At 45.3% G+C, this 19,464-nt stretch overlaps 1 protein-coding gene across 1 annotated transcript in view; it reads left to right on the top strand.

Annotated features, from left to right (window-relative positions):
* The window catches only part of LOC146782716 (extracellular calcium-sensing receptor-like), a 134,390-nt gene extending 132,010 nt beyond the window's left edge, over window positions 1-2,380 (top strand). The window contains exons 5-6 of the mRNA XM_085637204.1: window positions 576-699; window positions 789-2,380. Of these exons, the coding sequence (XP_085493330.1) occupies window positions 576-699; window positions 789-1,708 (1,044 nt within the window). The 3' untranslated portion in view covers window positions 1,709-2,380. The remainder of the gene's footprint in view (window positions 1-575; window positions 700-788) is intronic.
* The last annotated feature ends 17,084 nt before the right edge of the window (window positions 2,381-19,464 follow it).

The following is a 19,464-nucleotide window of genomic DNA, read 5'->3' on the forward strand; positions in this document are numbered from 1 at the left end:
AAAATTTCAGATATTTTCTGGCATGAACTTGAATGGTATTCATTGGAGACTTTGAGTCATGTTCTTCCTTTTGAGGCATGGAGTCTGTTTTTGGTATGTGCTTGTGAGTATGTTTGCAATGATTTTTCCAGACGAAATTGTTCAATAATATATTGTTTGAAGGCAATGTTGGAGTCTACTTAAAGCATTTATGCTGGAGTATATACGAAATGCTAAATATAAATCAAGTTGTTGCTGTTCTTCATCTTCTTCTTCTTCTCATTATTATGATTATTGTTATTATTAATAATAGTAGTAGGAGTAGCATTACTAGCATCATTATTATTGTAAGCAGTAAGTAGTAGTACTAGTAGTAGCATTGTTAAGATTAATATTATTATTATTAATATAAGAAGTAGAGGGTTAGAAGTAGTATTACTACATAGTATTATATAGTATAACTACTCATAATATAACTACCGGAAAATCCTGGGGATACAAAATAACTGAAAATGAAGGCTTCACTTGTAAATGATTGCGAGAAGTTTATATTAACACTTGTATGGATGATTTAATGTTATTCTTTAATCACACAGGTCCCTCTCTCTCTGTGCAGTCCCAGCTGCCCTCCTGGTTTTTGGAAAGCAGCAAAAAAAGGTGAGCCTGACTGCTGCTTCATGTGTATCCTATGTCCACTGGAAGAAATAAGCAATCAAACTGGTGAGTAGATTAGCATCTCTGATCATCCAGCAAATACTCATATGGTGAAGGTGATGCAGGGCCAGATTATTGTTCACTTTCTCTTGCAGATTCTCTGAAGTGTTCCAAGTGTCCCTGGGACCTGTGGCCCAATGAGAAACACAACCGATGCATCCCAAAGACTATAGAGTTTCTGTCGTACGAAGAACCTCTAGGAGCCACCCTAGCAGTGATTAGCATCAGTCTCTCCTCAATACCTTCTGGTATCCTGACACTATTTATTTATTTTAGGAACACCCCAATCGTCAAAGCCAATAACAGATTTCTCAGCTACCTTCTATTACTGGCACTTGCTCTTTGTTTCCTCAGCTCCTTGTTTTTCATTGGCTTCCCAAGTTCAGAGAAATGCCTCCTCCGTCAGGCTGCCTTTGGGGTAATATTTGCTCTCTGCGTCTCTTGTGTGTTGGCTAAAACCATTATGGTGGTTGTTGCCTTTAAGGCTATCAATCCCAAAAGTAACTTAAAGCAATGGATTGGGCTCCAGTTGGTCTATATGATTGTAACTATCTGTACACTCATTCAAGTTATTCTTTGTGTATCTTGGTTGAGTCACTTGCCATCGTTCTCAGACTATAATACCCACTCTCAGCCAGGAAAGATAATAGTTGAATGCAATGAAGGATCTCCAATTGCTTTCTGGTGCATGCTGGGATATCTTGGACTTCTAGCCGCCATCAGCTTCATAGTGGCCTTCCTTGCCAGAAAATTGCCTGATAGCTTCAACGAGGCAAAGTTCATCACCTTCAGCATGCTTGCCTTCCTAAGCGTGTGGCTCTCATTCATTCCAGCTTATCTCAGCACTAAGGGCAAGTACATGGTTGCCATGGAGATTTTCGCCATCTTGTCATCCAGTTTTGCTTTGGTTGCCTGTATATTTTTTCCAAAGTGTTACATAATTTTGCTAAGACCGGACAAGAATACTAAGAATATTTTGGCAAACAAGAGGAAATGTCTCAAAAATGTTGATTGAGTAATTGCAATTAACATTTCCTAATTAACAGTGAAAACCTGCTGATCTCTTTCCTTAATTTCGTACCCTGCTATTGCATTCAGTACTGCTTGTTGTATACAAAGGATTAGATTTAGCTTTTTAAATCCTCTACAGAAGTAAAACTGTCTTTTACTTGTTGGCCTGTTCCAGCTTGTCTAGTTCTCAAAGTTGTCTTTCAGATTTGTGTAGCTACTTTTCATTGCAGTATATCGTATCTGGCAAAGAATAAATATCTAATCAAAAGAGCAATTGGCAGGTGTGTCCTTGCTCACCCTGCTCACACTGAAGCTCTTTAAAGCTCTTTTCTACAAATATTTGATCTAATTACACAGAATTATTTTTAAAAAATTTATGCCAAGCACAATTCTCTATCTTCTTAGCTTCTCCCAAGTTCCTCGGTCATTACAACCAGGCAGTTGTAAAACATCCAGGCCATTCTTCACTGTCTGCTTGCCTACCATAAATCTACAGACTCTATCCATTGTTTTGGTCTTTATAACTTCTTAAGCTGTAAAATATTTCCACCCCAGCATATCAGCTAGGGTGGCAGTCCTATGAATACAAAATCCTCTGCCAGTGGCGGAGTTTGGTGAATGTCAAAGTGGCGTGGCTTGCCACTGGAGCTTGCACCACCATGACAAAGAGCGTTATCTTGCCCACAAAGTGCCATTGTGCTTTGATGTGAAATTGGGCGAGAGCTGCCACCTCCTATTGAATGTAGAGGTTAGTGGTCCTGTCTTCATTGAAAGCTATGCAACATGGAACAGTTACAGCTGTAATGAATTGTTTATTGACACAAAGCATACAGCAGGTATGAACGCTGGCCCATGGAAGGGATGTAAATGAATACATGATGCTATGCCTCATAATAACTTTGAAAAATAGTGACCATTTTAAAAATGGCATGACATACAAAAACAAATTGCATTGGATTGATCAACAACTGAATGGATAAATGCAGATATATAAGTGGTCACTAAAAAGGAAAGAAGGACTCGTTTAGCTCACTTGACAAGGTCCTAGGAGGACTTAAACAAATAGAGATTAACACACCTTGTGAATAATAAAAACTGAATGAAATTTGCAATGTGAGTGTGCCTCCTTTTCTTCTCATTACCAGTGACGAAGTTTGGTGTATATACACAGTAGCCTTTGTCAAATTCAAATTGCTAGTACACACCTACAATAAAAAGAAAGTCATGCATAGACATAGACAATGTACTTTCCTACGTAAGGAATCCTTCAAACTTAATATTTATAATTAATCTTCCAAGCTTGTAGGTCAAAATTGATTATCAAAATTGTAGTTTTATATTTTAGATCCATACAGACATTCACACACCCATTAAAATTCTCACTCACACACCCACTGAGAAACTCATGCAGTCAGTCACACACTCAGTCACAGAGGAAGCAGATTATGGTTAGGAAATACAAATGAAAAAACAAAGGTTAGCGGTACCTTAGAGTTAGGAAATAGCATTTAAAAAAAACATAGAAATTCACTGAAAAAAACAAAGGTTACAGGGACGTTATAGTTCGGAAATAGGATAAAAAACAGAAAATTACTGAAAAAAACAAGAGTTACAGGGTCGTTATAGTTAGGCTCAGATTTCACTCTACAAAACCATATGTAATTCAACAGTTCTAGTTACCCGAGCTAATTATAACTTACGCCCCCGCAATGCACTACTTATGATCTCACATATTACATCACTCATGTCATGGTCAGTGATATCACTGATGATATCTCAAATAGGGGTGGGCAGAATTTGCGAACCTGCTGTTTGCAAATTCCACGAAACGGTAATAAATCTCCGCGAACACGCGAAATTTTTCCTTCTCTCAGAGATTTTGCTGCACCCTTCGAAAGTACCGCCTGCAAACTCCCTACCCTTAGCTCACACCCACAGCTCTACTCTCCCTGCCCTTAGTACACAACCCTATAGTTCTAAGCTCGCTGTGATCACACTGCCTGTAGCGCTTGGCTCACTGCCCTTTACTCTTTGCCCTTCGCTGACTGCACTTAGCTCACTGCCCACTTACCTGACAGTTCCAAGCTCGCCACCAATAGCTCTTAGCGCACTGCCCTCAGCTCACCCCTGTTGTTTCACTGCTACTTAGCTCACTGCCCCTTAGTTGACAGTCCTAAGCTCACCACGAACAGCTCTTAATGCACTGCTCTCAGCTCACCCTGTGGTTCACTGCCCTTAGCGCGGAGTTCCCTGCCCTTATCTCTCTTGTTTTAGCTCGTCCACTCTTGAACTGCCTCCCTGTCTTTGGGCAGAAGTAATGCTGGAAACGGGAGTCACGCACTTACTAAATACGTCTGCAAAAAATACTTCCTGCCAAAGAGTTCTGCTTCTCCTGCGAATCTCAGCATCCGTGTCGAGCTCTACGCAGAGAACATAAAGAGCCTAGAACATGTGTCACTGTCTATCTATCTTTCTGCAAAAAGAGACAGCTAACAAGGTGCCACCCTTGCTAGACAGACACTCGCCCACTCACGCCTCCATTTCACTTGAATGTCGTACTCACCACCGGCCCCTCACCCTGCAATGACTTTGTAGCGCTGCAAAATACCAGTAAGCAAGGTTTCCAGGCGTTTTTCTCAGTTCAAAATCAACTAAACAAATAAACAACGGCCAGGATGCCAATTTTTCTTACTATAGCGCCTATCGTTGGGCAGAATGTCTTAATGCCCTCCCGATTTCGGCAGCTATGAAAAGGCTGAGGGCAAAAGGGCGATTTGTCCAGGAGCACACAACTGCAAAAATCTGCAGTTCTTCTAACTAGCCACAGTTTGCTTTTCCAGCAACAGAGTTTCATTCGATTTTGGATCCATTTCACTGGAGATCAAATGGAGGAAGTTTTCCAGCAAGTCAGTAGGATCGAGATCGAGGTAGAGACGGACAGAAAGAAAGAGAGACAGGGAGGGAGGGAGGGAGACAGGGAGGCAGAGAAGTGGACACTTTGGCTCCTGCAAGTGCTTCCTGGTGAGGTTTAAAAATACCTCATGCCCCCCCGAATTATGTTCCGCCACGGATCGCAGAAGTTTCGACATTTTCGCGTTCCACGCAGAACGCGGAAATGCAGACATTTCTCAAGTTCCGTGAGCGAAACGGAATTTGCCGCCCACCCCTAATCTCAAATGTCCTGATGACATCACTCAGTGAGTGAAAGTGGTTTTAAGAGTTAATGGATGCTAACCATGTATACTAACCCACTACATAAGTTAGATTAGTATACTAGTTATGCTACTAATGAATGATGCTATCTCTAACATGTGTGATCTGACTGTCTGTATCAGTGTGTAAGTGGGTGTCTCAGTGGCTATAAGGGTATGAGAGTGCATGCATGAGTGACTGTATGGGTGAATGAGTGGATTTCTGACTAGGTCTGCAGGTGTGTGAGTGGTCATATTAGTGGCTGTGTGGGTGTGTGAGTGGGAATATGAGTAGTTATAAGGATGTGTGAGGGTGCATAAGTGGGTATGTGAGTAGCTGTCAGGGTGAGTGAGTTGGTATGTGAGTGACTATGCTGTTCAGTGTATAGTTGTGTCAGTGCCTATATTGGTGAGCGAGTGGCTGTGTGAGTGACTGTATAGGTGAGTAAGAGGGTGTGTGAATGATTGTAGGAGTGACTGACTGGGTAAGTGACTTTATGGTGAGTAAATGTTTGTTTGAGTTGGTGTGTGAATGGTTGTATTGGAGAGTAAGTATCTGTGTGACTGACTGGATGGGTGAGTGAGCAGATAGGAGAGTGCTGGTCTGTATGTGTGAATGGGAATGCCAGTGATTGTGATGGTATGTGGGTGTGTGAGTGAGTGTGTGAGTGAGTGTTTGTATGATGAGTGAGTGGCTTTGTTGCAAGACTGCATGGGTGTTTGAGTGGTTACATAGGTGAATATGTCGGTGTGTGAGTAGCTGTATGGGTGAGTGTATAGCTGCATGAGTGGCTGTGAGGTCAAGTGACTGGTTGTGTGAGTGGCTTTATGGGTGAGTATATGATAGTGTGAGTAGCTGTATAAGTGACTGAGTAAGTAGGTGATTGAGTTGCTCTATGGTAGAGTGAGTGGGTGTGTGAGTACTAGTATGGGTCTGTGAATCTATATGTGAGTGGTTGTGTGGAATAGAGGTTGTATTGGGGTATGAGTGGATATATGAGTGGCTCTGTGGATGATGTCATCAGTAATGTCATTTGAGATGTCATCAGTGATGTAATAAAGGCTGTCACTGAACCTGTCATGAGTGATGTAATATGTGAGGTCACAAACAGTGCATTGCAGGGGCATAATTTATAGTTCGCTCAGGTAACTATAACTGCTGAATTTCTATGGTTCTGTATGAGTGAAATCTGGGCTTAACAATATCGTCCATGTAACATTTGTTATTTTTAAGTGAATTTCTATGGTTTCTTAAATTCTATTTTCCAACTGTAATGTCTCTGTAACCTTTGTTTTTTACTCAATTTTTTTGTGTTTTTTTAAACTAGTAGTAACATTTGCAGAGTGGTAGAGAAAGGGGACAGGGCCTCCAACCAGCTCTTAGCATCCCACTGTCTGGGACTTACCGGAGGTAACAGGAGGGGTTCTTTGCCACCCAGAACCCTCAGCACCCAAAGTGCAATTTCATTCTCCAACCAGTAGTGTACCAGGAGGCACATTTGCAGAGTGGTGGATAAATGATGTGTGGCCTGCGAAGAACTCTTAGCAATCCTGCTGTGTCGGACTTACTGGAGGTAACAGGAGGGGTTGTTAGCCCCCAAGAACTCTCAAAATCCAAGGGGACTCCATCCCCCAATCAGTAGTGGGCCAGGAGGCACATTTTCAGATGGTGGAGAAAGGGTGCAGACCATCTGGTGACCTCCCAGCAATTCTGATGTGTGGGACTTACTAGAAGTAACAGGAGGGGTTGTTGGCCTCCAAGGACCCTCTGGAGCCAAGGGGACTTCATCACCCAGTTATTAGTGTGCTAGAAAGCATGTTGGCAGAGTGTGATGAAAGGTAGGGCTTCCAACAACCTCTCAGCAATCCAAGTGCGTGGGACTTACTGGGGTAATATGAGGCATTGTTGGCACCCAAGGACCATTAGCAGCTATGGGGACTTCATTCCCCAACAATATATGCGCCAGGAGGACCCTTTGCAGATTGTTTGAGAAAGGGGCCAGGGCCTCTGGTAGCTTCCCCAGGGCCAGCATTTTGTAGATTACTTATTTTTATTAGGGGAATGGGGCTGAAAGCCCCCCTTCCCAGGGTCATTTTAGCACCGGGTGGAATTCCTACCTATCAGGTCAGATCCTCCTTCACAGGGTTAGATTCCTCCTGCCCCTCTGAAGTTCTTTGGGCTGGCTCCTCAGACCCTGAGCCCTTTCTCTTGTCATTGGATGTTTGGTCCATTGTTTCAGGGTCCAATTGTCCAGCATTTCCTTTCTTAGCAGTCTGTGATCTAGTCACAGCACATACCCATTCAGGGAGATCCAGTATCCTTGCATGGACCATTCTCTGCATGCCTGACCAGTCTTACACTTCAAGATCATTTCCCAGTAGACACTCTGCTGGGAGTACAGGAGACACGACTAGCTTCTTAAGGCCTGTCACACCTCCCCATTCCAAACTCAGCTTTACCATGGGATAGAGTTTGGTTCTGTTGTCTGCATAGGTTACTCACCAAATATGATCTGCTCTCGAGAAACCATTTTTTACTGTGACCATGATCACACTGGCTTTTGAATCTCTCTGCGCTTCCACTTCTGACACATTGATTATAAACTGCTGCCTATACCTCTACATTCTGGGAGGTAAGGCCGCCAGGGCTGCAATTTTTACCCCACCCAGGGAAACGAAGGTTGCTTATGTGAACCCTTCCCCCATCTCTTGAATAACTTCCATCCCCACACTTATACTGACGATCCCCATGGACTGCCCACCAGTGGGGGGCTTCTTTGTGCAGACAGCATCTCCTCTTTTGTGCCCTGACTGATAACAGTTAAAACACCTCCCTACCTTTGAGGGATCAAAGCCCTTTACTACCTTTGCAGGGTCCCAAGACTTCTCTTAATATCCTCTCCCATTTAAGTAGGAGGGGACCAGGCCCCCCTCCTTGTGTAGGCTTATGTGGGACTTATAAAGACTCTTTTGGTTTTTTATCTTTTTCCCCTGGGCTTTACCCTTGGGGAGACCTGTCCTCCTTTTTTCAGATCACCTCCCTGTTGTTGATCTCTACCACTCGTCAACTGCCTTCCCCAGCTCCCTAGAGCTAGACAGCTTAGTGTCCTCTAAGTGCTGGCATATCTTCTCATGTGTACAATGACGGCAGGATATGCTTTTTTAATAAATAAATTGTACAGCGCCTCATAAGTACTCACTTGGTTCCTTTGAATCCAGTCCTCTAGCACTTTCACTAAAGTATCCACAAAGTGCACTCTAGATTGTGTATTTACCTTCTGGGTGACCCTGAGCTTCACTCTGTACTGCTCTGAGGTGAGACCAAATTTCCTGACTAGACATTTCCTGATGTGTGGGTATGATTCTGCATCTGCCTCATTGAAGGTCAGAAGTCTATCCCTAACAACTACTGGGATCAACTCTAACAAGAGTGAAACCTGGGTCTTGGAATGGACCCTTCTCATAAGGGCCTTTTCAAATGCAGTCAGCCATTTATCAATGTCACCCCCTCTGCATATGGGGGAACCATCTGCATTTGAACCCTAGGATCAATCCCACCAGCCATGGACATCTTTTTATTTCATTCTACTTTGCTACTTCCAAGTCTATTCTCTTCCTCCCTTACTCACTTCTTCTTAGCAAGGTCCAGCTTCTCCTTCTGTACGCCTATTTATGACAGTTGAGCCTCACGTTCCTGCCTTGTTTGGGCCCTCTCTGGGTCCTCTGTGGGCAAGCCTCCCCTCCTTCCATTAGCTGAGTGTCTCGACATGGTACTAGAGGCAAGGGACACTTTTTGTAATTTCCCTCCTCCTGGAGGTTGTTAGATGGATCCTCCTCCCACTCCACCTCCCCTTTATTCTGTGGAGAGGACTCTACCCAGGCCTTAATTGACCTAACCATCTCTGTCTTTCAGATTCTATAAGCAGCAGATAGCCCCCTGGCCCTACACTCTCCCCAAAGCTCAGCAACTGTGAGGTTACTTAGATTAGCCAGATCCAACTCCATAGTCTCCCTTTTGGGTCAAAAGAACTTTGCATACAGACATAGACCAATTTGGAAAATGTAATTAAAAACAGTTTAGTCTCAATTTTGACAATACACACATCAAAATGTAGAGGATTTTGAAAGACCTTAACTTTATTACTGTTTGGTGTAATTTAAACACAAGTATGTATCCCACAGCTGCCAGCAAATGTTAGAAGGTGTATTAGTAGTAGAGATACATATGCACCTATCACTGGCAATAAGGCCACCAACACACTATAAGGCTCAGACAAGTTCTCAATAATGTATTCCCTTGCTCAGCCCTTGGTAGCTGGCAACGAGCAGGCAGGCTTACCTTAGGAGACAGGTGTGCAAAGCATTTAAAAACAAAAATACATTAAAAAAGTAGGGCACATCATACAATAATAAAATCCCCCACCAATTTATAAAAAAATAGGAAATATTTTTATCTTTAAAATGTCACCAAAAAGAAACAACTCCAGTGTAGGGATCTGGAGTTATACATTTTTAAATAATAAACACTTTCTAGTGCTTAAAAACATATACCGCCAACTTGGGACATTTGGTCGCACTTGATCGGGACAAAGTCAAGGTATGAGACCGACCGTGATGGAGCCTTGGTCGGATACACTAAGCGAGAGGCCTCAATCAAAATTTTACCTTCACACCTAGAAACATTTCTGGAGGATTTTCCCTCATTTTTGAGTGAGGGTCCTCTTCAGCCTGGGTTTTTAGTTGACGACAGTGGTTTGACTCAGCACGAGGCCTTGGTGAAATCTTAGAAGTTTTGAGCTATAAAACCTTTAGCAGGGCAAAGCTGAAATCCGGGCAGGGTCACGGTTCGAAGATGGCGACTTGACTCTCGTCAACTGGTCAGTTTCCTTATGGAACTTTTTCCAAAAGATGCTCCAAACTTCTCCAAACTTCAAGAGGTGCTTCCTTAACTTCCTTTCGGGAGTTCAAAAATATTGAGAGCAGGGTAGTGAAACGTCCTTGGAGTGAGTTAAACCTACAAACTTGCATCATAATGGAATGCCGTCTTTGACATGTGGTCTCTTTCCTTCGTGTGTATCAGGCTGAGGAAAGCAGAATTCCCCTAGTTTTGTACTCTTTGTGATTCTCTGCATCATGTTCATCCTTTGTTTCAATTTGTGTATGAGAAAATGTACTTTTATTATTCAAAACAAATGCCTCCAGAAACATGTTTTGAATTGCCTTTTTATTTTTCTACTGGCTAATATATTTGCAACAAATCTCTTATCTATTACTTCACTATGAATTATTCTAAATCGTTTTTCAAAAAGAATGCAGTGCAAAATGTATTAAATGTGTATCATTCTGATAACTGATATAACATTTTTTGCCAAAGATCACACATGCTAGTCTCAAATTGCATCGTATTTGTGACTCACAAATTGCGACTCGCAAATTGGGATGCACAACAGTGTCTGAGACACTGTTTGTGATTCCCAATGGGGTCCCAAATTGAATGCCTTATGCATATCAATGAAGCAAGAGCAATTTGCAACCCCATTGTGAATGGCTGGCGCTCCCAGGGATGGTGGCCCACTATGTCTGGGACTGCTTTTAAATAAAGCAGATTTAATTTTTTTAAATGCAGCCCTTTATCCTTAAATGAAAACAGGATGCATTTCAAAAATAAAAATGAAACTTTTCAGTTGCTTGCCCTTAAAAAATATTTTGAGAGCCACTCACAAAGGGGAAGGGGTCTCCTGTGGACCCCTTCCTGTTTGCTAGTGGTTTACCACTTTTCTGTGAAGGGTGGTAAAGTGTGACTGCTTTGCGACTGCAACTGCAGTCGCAAAACAGTCATACATAGCTTAAGGAGTTGCTATTAGGAAGGGACACCCTTGGAACACCCCTTCCTAATAGTGAGTCGCTAATTGTATTTTGCGAGTTGCAAATTGATTTGCGACTCGCAAAATAGGATTAGTACATGGGCCACACATTTTTTGCGGGCAAAACTGGTCTAAAACCCATTTGCACCCGCAAAAAACCTTAGTACATCTGGCCCTCCTTATTTATGGGGAAATGTTATAGGGCAGCACTGCCCTGCACCAATGTGAAAGGGTGGTAATGCACCGTATGTAGAAAATACAGTGCATTCCCGTCCTTTCCCCCTGTGCTGGCACATAATTTGCTGCCTAGCACCAACACAGGAACCCTGCATGTTTGTGTTGCATGAAGGATTGTTTATGTGCAGGAAGGAGCACCATCCTGCACAAAAACAATCCAGAGAGTCATTTTCCTCTTCCTATGTGTGCTGCAGAATGCAGCACACATGGGCAAAGAAAAACATGAGAAGAAATTAAAATATTTCTCCTTGTTACTGTGATCTGATGAGGCTTAAGACCCACTGTCCCAGGTTTACATGATTAAGTAAATCTGGGGCAGTGTCAAAATCCATGGGTGTTGCGTGGGAACACCCACTGCAACACCCATGGAATGCCTCCCTGGTGCAAAATGTATTAAATGTGTATCATTCTGATAACTGATACAACATTTTTTGCCAAAGATCACACATGCTAGTCTCAAATTGCATCGTATTTGTGACTCCCAAATTGCGACTCGCAAATTGGGATGCACAACAGTGTCTGAGACACTGTTTGTGATTCCCAATGGGGTCCCAAATTGTATGCCTTATGCATATCAATGAAGCAAGAGCAATTTGCAACCCCATTGTGAATGGCTGGCGCTCCCAGGGATGGTGGCCCACTATGTCTGGGACTGCTTTTAAATAAAGCAGATTTAATTTTTCTAAATGCAGCCCTTTATCCTTAAATGAAAACAGGATGCATTTCAAAAATAAAAATGAAACTTTTCAGTTGCTTGCCCTTAAAAAATATTTTGAGAGCCACTCACAAAGGGGAAGGGGTCTCCTGCGGACCCCTTCCTGTTTGCTAGTGGTTTACCACTTTTCTGTGAAGGGTGGTAAAGTGTGACTGCTTTGCGACTGCAACTGCAGTCGCAAAACAGTCATACATAGCTTAAGGAGTTGCTTTTAGGAAGGGACACCCTTGGAACACCCCTTCCTAATAGTGAGTCGCTAATTGTATTTTGCGAGTTGCAAATTGATTTGCGACTCGCAAAATAGGATTAGTACATGGGCCACACATTTTTTGCGGGCAAAACTGGTCTAAAACCCATTTGCACCCGCAAAAAACCTTAGTACATCTGGCCCTCCTTATTTATGGGGAAATGTTATAGGGCAGCACTGCCCTGCACCAATGTGAAAGGGTAGTAATGCACCGTATGTAGAAAATACAGTGCATTCCCGTCCTTTCCCCCTGTGCTGGCACATAATTTGCGGCCTATCACCAACACAGGAACCCTGCATGTTTGTGTTGCATGAAGGATTGTTTATGTGCAGGAAGGAGCACCATCCTGCACAAAAACAATCCAGAGAATCATTTTCCTCTTCCTATGTGTGCTGCAGAATGCAGCACACATGGGCAAAGGAAAACATGAGAAGAAATTAAAATATTTCTCCTTGTTACTGTGATCTGATGAGGCTTAAGACCCACTGTCCCAGGTTTACATGATTAAGTAAATCTGGGGCAGTGTCAAAATCCATGGGTGTTGCGTGGGAACACCCACTGCAACACCCATGGAATGCCTCCCTGGTGCAGAGTAAGGCAATGCAGTGACTTGCTCTGCTTTGTCTTACTCCATATCTATGAGGCCATGCAAAGTCACATTGGTTGTGAGGATTGCACCGCTGTAGCATCAAAAAAAGTGATGCTCCGGTGGCACAGGCCTCTCATAAATAGGCCCCTTAGTCAAATGGGGATGTAGGAATTCAGGCACAAGTCTCCGATTGCTGAACGTAGTTAATAAATTCACAATGATGAATGAAAAAATTCTCCGGAGTTTATGATTGTGAGAAATTCATCCTTTTTGCCTGAATCACAATCCTTTTTTGACTGTCAGTGGTGGTAACTGACTCTCAATCAATCAATCAATCAACCAAGGGTTGGTAAAGTGCAACTACTTACCAGTGAGGGTCTCAAGGTGCTGGGGGAGATGGGGAGCAGATCCATCTAAGTATTGGAGTCATTGGAAGAGCCAGGTCTTGAGGTCCTTCCTGAAGTTCGGTAGCATGGGAGATAGTCTGAGGTGGAGGAATGTGGTTTTCCGGGTCTTGGTAGCGAGGAAGGAGAAGGACTTTCCTCCAATTCTGGTTTTGCGGATCTATGAGACGGTGGCCAGGGTGAGCTGAGCAGAGCAGGGGTGTCTTTTGGGTGTATGGGAGGAAAGGCAGCTGTTCAGGTATGCTGGTCCAGTGCTGTGGAGGGTCTTGTAAGCATGGTGAGGAGTTTGAGTGTTATTCTTCTGTCTACCAGGTGCCAGTGGAGTTCACGGAGGTATTAAGTGAAGTGGCTATGCTGAGGGAGGTCGAGGACCAGTCTGGCTGTAGTGTTCTGGACGTTCTGGAGCTTGCAGAGGTTTTTCTCAGTAACAACGGTGTAGAGTGCATTGCCGTAGTCGAGTCTGTTGCTGATGAGGGCATGGGTGATAGTCTTTCTGGATTCTCTGGGAATCCATCTGAAGGTCTTTTGCAGCAGGCAGAGGGTATTGAAACAGGCTGAGGATACTGAGTTGATCTGGCGGTCCATAGTGAGTGATGCGTATACTATGATGCCCCGGTTTTGCGCGGTCTGTCGGGGAGAGGGAAGTTCCTAGCACAGAGGGCCACCAGGTATCATTCCATGCGGAGGGGGTAGAATTCAGAATGAGGACTTCTGTCTTATCTGAGTTGAGCTGAAGGCAGATGCTCTTTATCCAGGTGGTGACAGCTTTCATCACTTCTTGGAAATTGTGCCTGGTGGCATTGGGTTCATTGGTAAGGGAGTTGATCAGCATTGTGTCATCGAAGTAGGAGACAATATTGAGTCTGGGGTTCCTGACGATGGTTGCAATGGGGGGCATGTAGATATTGAACAGGGTGGGGCTGAGAGAGGAGCCCTGGGGCACCCCGTTGTTGATCTCTGTCAGTTCCGAGAGGTATGGTGGAAGTCTGACCCATTGTGTTCTGCTTGTGAGGAAGGATGAGATCCAGTCGAGGGCCTTGTGGCAGATGCCGGTGACGTGTAGTCTAGTGGTTAGGGTGCGGTGGGAGATGGTCTTGAATGCTGCTGAGAGGTCGAGGGGGATGAGGGCTGCAGTTTTGGCCCGATCAAGGAGGGGGTGGATGTCATTGGTGGCAGTAAGGAGGGCAGTCTCTGGGCTGTGATTGCTTCAGAAACCATATTGGGAGATGTGAAGGATGTTGTTTGTTTTGAGAAAGATGGTTAGTTGGTTGTTGGCTTTTTCAATGACTTTGGCTGGGAAGGGGAGCAGGGAGATGGGCCTAAAGTTTGTAAGGTCTGTCAGATCTGCGAAGGGGTGATTTTGGTGTGTTTCCAGTCATCAGGGAAGGAGGCGATCTATCGGGAGCAGTTGATGGTTCGGTGTAGCTCGGGTGCGATGGTGGGGGCAGCTTTGTGGAAGATGCAGCGTGGGTAGGGGTCTGATGGTTCTACAGAGTGGATGCTTTTCATGGTCTTTAAGGTGAAATCCATGGTGAGTGGGGTCTAACAGAGCAGGGTCTATCAGGGCGACTGTTTAGGAGACTGCTGGTGCGGTGGGGTGGGGTGGTCCTGTGTTTCAAAATTGACATGGATTGTCTTGATCTTGTGGTTGAAGAAGGTACTTAGTCTGTTGCAGAGCCTTGGGAGGATGGAGTGTCTGTGGTTTCGCTGTTGGGTTTGGCAAATTCCTTGATGATGGTGAAGAGTTCCTTGTTGTTGGGTTACGTTGGTGTTGATTCTATCTTGGAGGGCCTTCTTCCTTGTGTTTTTGATGAGGTGGTGGTGTGCGGTGGTGGCTGCTTTGAAGGCGGTGTGGGCTTCCGAGGTTTTGTGGTTCCTCCATGTCTTTTCGAGTCAGCTGCAGGAGCGTCTGGATTCTTTGAGGTCAGGCGTGAACCAGCTAGCTTTCTTGATGTGTTTGCCGTGGCTTTCTTGAGGGGGGCCAGGGTGTCAGTGCAGTTTGCGATCCATTGGTGAAGGTTGTGTGCTGCAGTGTTGGCATCAGAAGTTGATGGTGGTGAGGTGCTGTTGAGGGAGGTAGTGAGCTGGTCCTCAGTGACCTTGTTCCAGCTTCTGTGGGGGAAACAGTGGGCATGCATGTTTGCGTTGGATTTGTTGAAGGAGAAGTGGATACAGTGATGGTCCGTCCAGAGAAGTTCCGTGGTGTGGCTGTAGGAGACACTGTTTCCTGTGGCAAAGATGAGGGCGAGTGTGTGCCCTGCTGTGTGCGCTGTGGCGGTGACTAGCTGTTTCAGTCCTACATTCTCAAAATTCTCTAGGAAGGAGGAGGTGTTCGGATTGTTGTGGTTTTCCAGGTGAATGTTGAGGTCTCAGAGTAGGATGTAGTATGTGGATGTGAGGGCCTGGGGTGTGATGAGGTCGATGATGGCATTGGTGAATGAAGTGTAGGGTGGGTGGTCTGTACATGAGGGTGCCACGGAGGGTGGTTTTCAGGTTGTCTAGATCTGTGCAGGTGCTCCATGTGTGTTGTTGGGTGGGTGGTCAGGCAGAGGGTGCTTTTGTGGAAAATGGTGATGCCTACTCTTGGCCAGTTGGAGCGGTCCTTGCGGATGATCTTGTAGCCATCGGAGATGGCGATGGCGGTGACTTGTGCTGGGCTGGCATTCATCCACATTTCCATTAGGAAGATGACGTCCAGTCAGGCAGAGTCAAGGAAATTGCAGATCTCTGTGGCATGTTTGTGGAGGGACCGTATGTTGAGGAAGATGCAGTTGAACAGTTTGAGTGGTGTTCAGAGATGATTGAAGGTGGTGTGGCAGTGAAAGCAGGAGAGAGGCCCATGGGTGTTGCTAAGAGTTGAGAGCTTTTTGCATCCACGGTTGATATTGAGGATGCTGCTGGAGTCGTAGTAGAGGCAGTTCAGGAGGCCAGGGTTCCTGACGATATGTGCGGTCAGGGCACTGGGGCGCAGATGTGCTTGCATTTAGTGCGACTTCGGTGCACCAGCGGATTGCCTGCTGCACCGCTGTCATTAAGTAGGGTGAGGGGGAGGGTGGGTCAGGTGAGAGACAGGAGACAGGGAGCAGGAAAGGTGCAAGGGAGAAGGGAGGGGCAGCGCGGGCAACAGCAGCGGGAAAAGGCCAAAGGAGGCATATGGGAAAAGAAAAGGGGGCACAAATAGAGGAAACAGTAAAAAAGGGAAAACAGTAAAACAGCAAAAGCTGAAAAAATGACATAGTGGAGAAAAGGGAAAAGGAAAAAAAAGGCCTAGAAGAAAGACAGAGGGCAGAACAGCAGAAGAGCAGAATGCTCTCCCACTGGACCACCAGGTATGTGCCGCACGTGGGAGCCAGCAGGTGGAGAAGGGCTTTGAGCACCCTGACACAGAGGTCACAGCATACTCGAGGCAGCACTTAGCTGGTGGAGCTGCGTGGGAGGAGAGCAGTTTTACTGACTAGCTCAGCGAAATTGCTTTTCTTGCCATGCTGCAGCTGCCAATAAGTAGGGTGAGGGTGCTCAGCTGGGAGGCAGGAGGCAGGGAGCGGGAATGGCGCAATTGAGTGGCTGCGGGGGCAGCAGCAGTGGGAAAAGGCCAAAGGAGGTGTGGGGGAAAAGAAAAAGGGGCACAGAAAAAGGAAACAGTAACAAAAGAAAAACAGGCAAAACAGAAAAAAGGCACAGAGAAGGAGAAAAGGCAAAAAGAAAAAAGGCAGAGAAGAAAGACAGAGGGCTGAGCAGGAGAACAGCAGAATGCTCTCCTACTGGACCACCAAGGATGAGGCACATGCGGGAGCCTGCCGGTGGAGGAGGGCCTCGAACACCCTGACACAGAGATCAAAGCGCGCTTAGGGGCAGCACTCAGCTGGTGGAGCTGCACAGGAGGAGAGCAGTTTCACTCAGCTGCAGCCACAGGGGGTAAGAGCAGTGGGGCCAGCTGTGGGGGAATTTGGGAGATGGCCACAAGGGAAAATGTATTATTTATTTCATTTTCCGTTGTGGTCGTCTCCCGAAATCCCCCCAGCCTGCCCAACCGCCTCACCTCTCTTACCTGCAGCAGCCTCGTCTGGTTTCACTGACTAGGTATGACTGTGCAATGGGCCCTGCTAACCAGGGCCAGTTATCTGATTAAAAGGCATATGGAAATTAGGTGAAATTATAATTGGTTCTGCCAACCTACCTTTAAGTCCCTAGTATAGGGTATGGTGTGTAGATTTAAAGGCCCAGCAGATGCCATGCACTTAAGTGAGAAATACTGTGTTGCCTGCTGTCATTTTAAAAGTCAGCCCTGCTTTGCAAGCTGCTTTTAAATTGAAATTATATGTAGATTCTACTTTGGATTTAAAGGTACTTCCAAATTAATACACTACCTTATTTTTACATATTGGTCACCCCTAAGGTCTACCCTAGGTGTCTCCATGGGTAGAGTGCCATGTAAAAATAAGCAGGGACATTTAAAATATGTTTTTTATGCCCTCATGAAGGAAACACTACCAATTGTGTTTTCCCCATAGAAGCATTTTAACTCCATAGGCTAACATGAGTGTACTTTAATAAAGTTTACCTGTTGACCTGAGTGAGATAAAATAATATTTCAAGGATTGAAAAGATTGGTAATCAAAATTCCAATAGCTTGCCACTGTTTAATTTATCATAACTGGTACAGAAAATAAGTAATGGACCTTACTTTTCTGTGAGCCAAAATCCAGTCTTCTAATAGCCTCACCTGATTGGCAAAACCTGACAGGCTGAGCCAAACTGTTTTAATGAGGTGGTAAGTGGCCTGCATAGAGACAGAGCTTATCAGGTGGCAAGAGATCTGAAGCTGCAAGGAAGAGGCCAGGAAGTGGGTTGGGTGAACAAACTGGTCTTCAAAGAGAGTAGGAGAGTAAGGATGCAAGTGAAGCTTATCCCTTCGTCCTGTACCACCCCCACCCAGCCAGATGGTAGCCACGGAATGGAATTAGTAAGAAATGTTAGGAATTTGTTAGGGGAAATGAGCCACACCAGTAAGTTGGCTTAGCCAGATCATAAACCCAAGGAGAACGTATTTACATTTTGAATTTGAAAGTATGGCACCTTGCTAAACAAGAATATGCCACACTTTGGAGGAAGCTATCATATTTTTGGGTGGCGAGCTAGACCCCATTGGTCAGCGGTTCCCCCTGCTTGTCAACCCAGAACACTGGATAAATATGGGGGAGCTGCACATCGGCTCAGATTCCCTGCCTGAAACTCCAAGAAGAAGAAGGACTGCCCTGCTGGAAACCTGGCCAGCACCAAGAGGACTGCAATCTGAATGACAACACCGGCTGCACACTAAGGAACAACAGCCCTCAGTTATTTGCCTTGTTTTGAAAAGAGAAGGAGTGGACTCCCTGAAAGCAACAGGTTAAAAGAGCTCCATCTGCATCATCTCCAGCAAAAAGAACCCAGCTGACCATTTACAGCTGGACGTTAAAGGATTTGGCCAGGTGCATTGTGGGAATGGAAGTTCCAACCTTCCAGGAGCAACTCGGAGATTCTGAACATTACATTGTGTTTGTGGACACTTTGAACCCTCAAAGGAACTTCAGGAAGCACCTCCTTTGGAGCACGAAGGCCTCAGACTGAGCCAAGCCACCACTGTTGACTCTAATCCCGACCTGAAGAGGAGCCTTTCTCAACGACAAGAGAAAATAGTCCAGAAAAGTTTCTAAGTTTGAAGGTACATTTTTAACCAATGCCAACCACTAAGGGGCTCATTAGGATGGTGAACGTACTGAAGTCAGTGTGAACCGGGACCGCCCCTTATGCATGAGGCGGTCCCGCACACCGGATCAGGATGCGACCGCCAGCGTGGCGGTCGGATCCTACATTTTAGCATTGCAGCGGTTGGTGCTGACAGCAGCACCCGCCGCGATGCTAAAATGCTATGTTGTGCATTTCACAGCACTACCTGGCAGGCACCACATGGTGCCTGCCAGGTATTGCTGTGAAATGTAAGAAGGTACCATGGGTACCCCCCAAGTGCACCCTCACCTCCCCCAACACAAGGGGGGCACACAACAGGCACCCAAACCCAATCCCCGCCAGCCTTTCCATGGTGGTTCCACCGCCATGGAAAGGCTGTTTACAGCCAACATCGTAATTTGGCAGATGGTGCCTGCTAGGTCCGGCCGCCATTATACTAATGAAGACCGCTCCACCAGGCAATCGTAAGGATTGCCTGTGGTGGTTCCACGGTGGACGGTCTTTACGACCATCACGGTCGCAGTGAGATTCCACCCGCCATCCTAATTTGGCGGGGGAAAATCATGCTCAGAGGACGGAAGGACCGCCACTGCATGGCCGGTGGTGGCGGTCCATCCTCCATCCTAATAAGCCCCTAAGTGTAGCCAACCAGGGCTGTATTACGATCAGCCTCAAAATTTGACTTTGACCCGATCAAGAGTGATCAGATGTCCCAAGTTGACACCGTGTGTTTTTAGGCACTAGAAACTTTTTATTCTTTGTCGTTTTGTTTTCAAGTTAAC

The sequence above is a fragment of the Triturus cristatus genome, chromosome 12 (genome assembly GCF_964204655.1).
Source record: "Triturus cristatus chromosome 12, aTriCri1.1, whole genome shotgun sequence".
Lineage (NCBI taxonomy): Eukaryota > Metazoa > Chordata > Amphibia > Caudata > Salamandridae > Triturus > Triturus cristatus.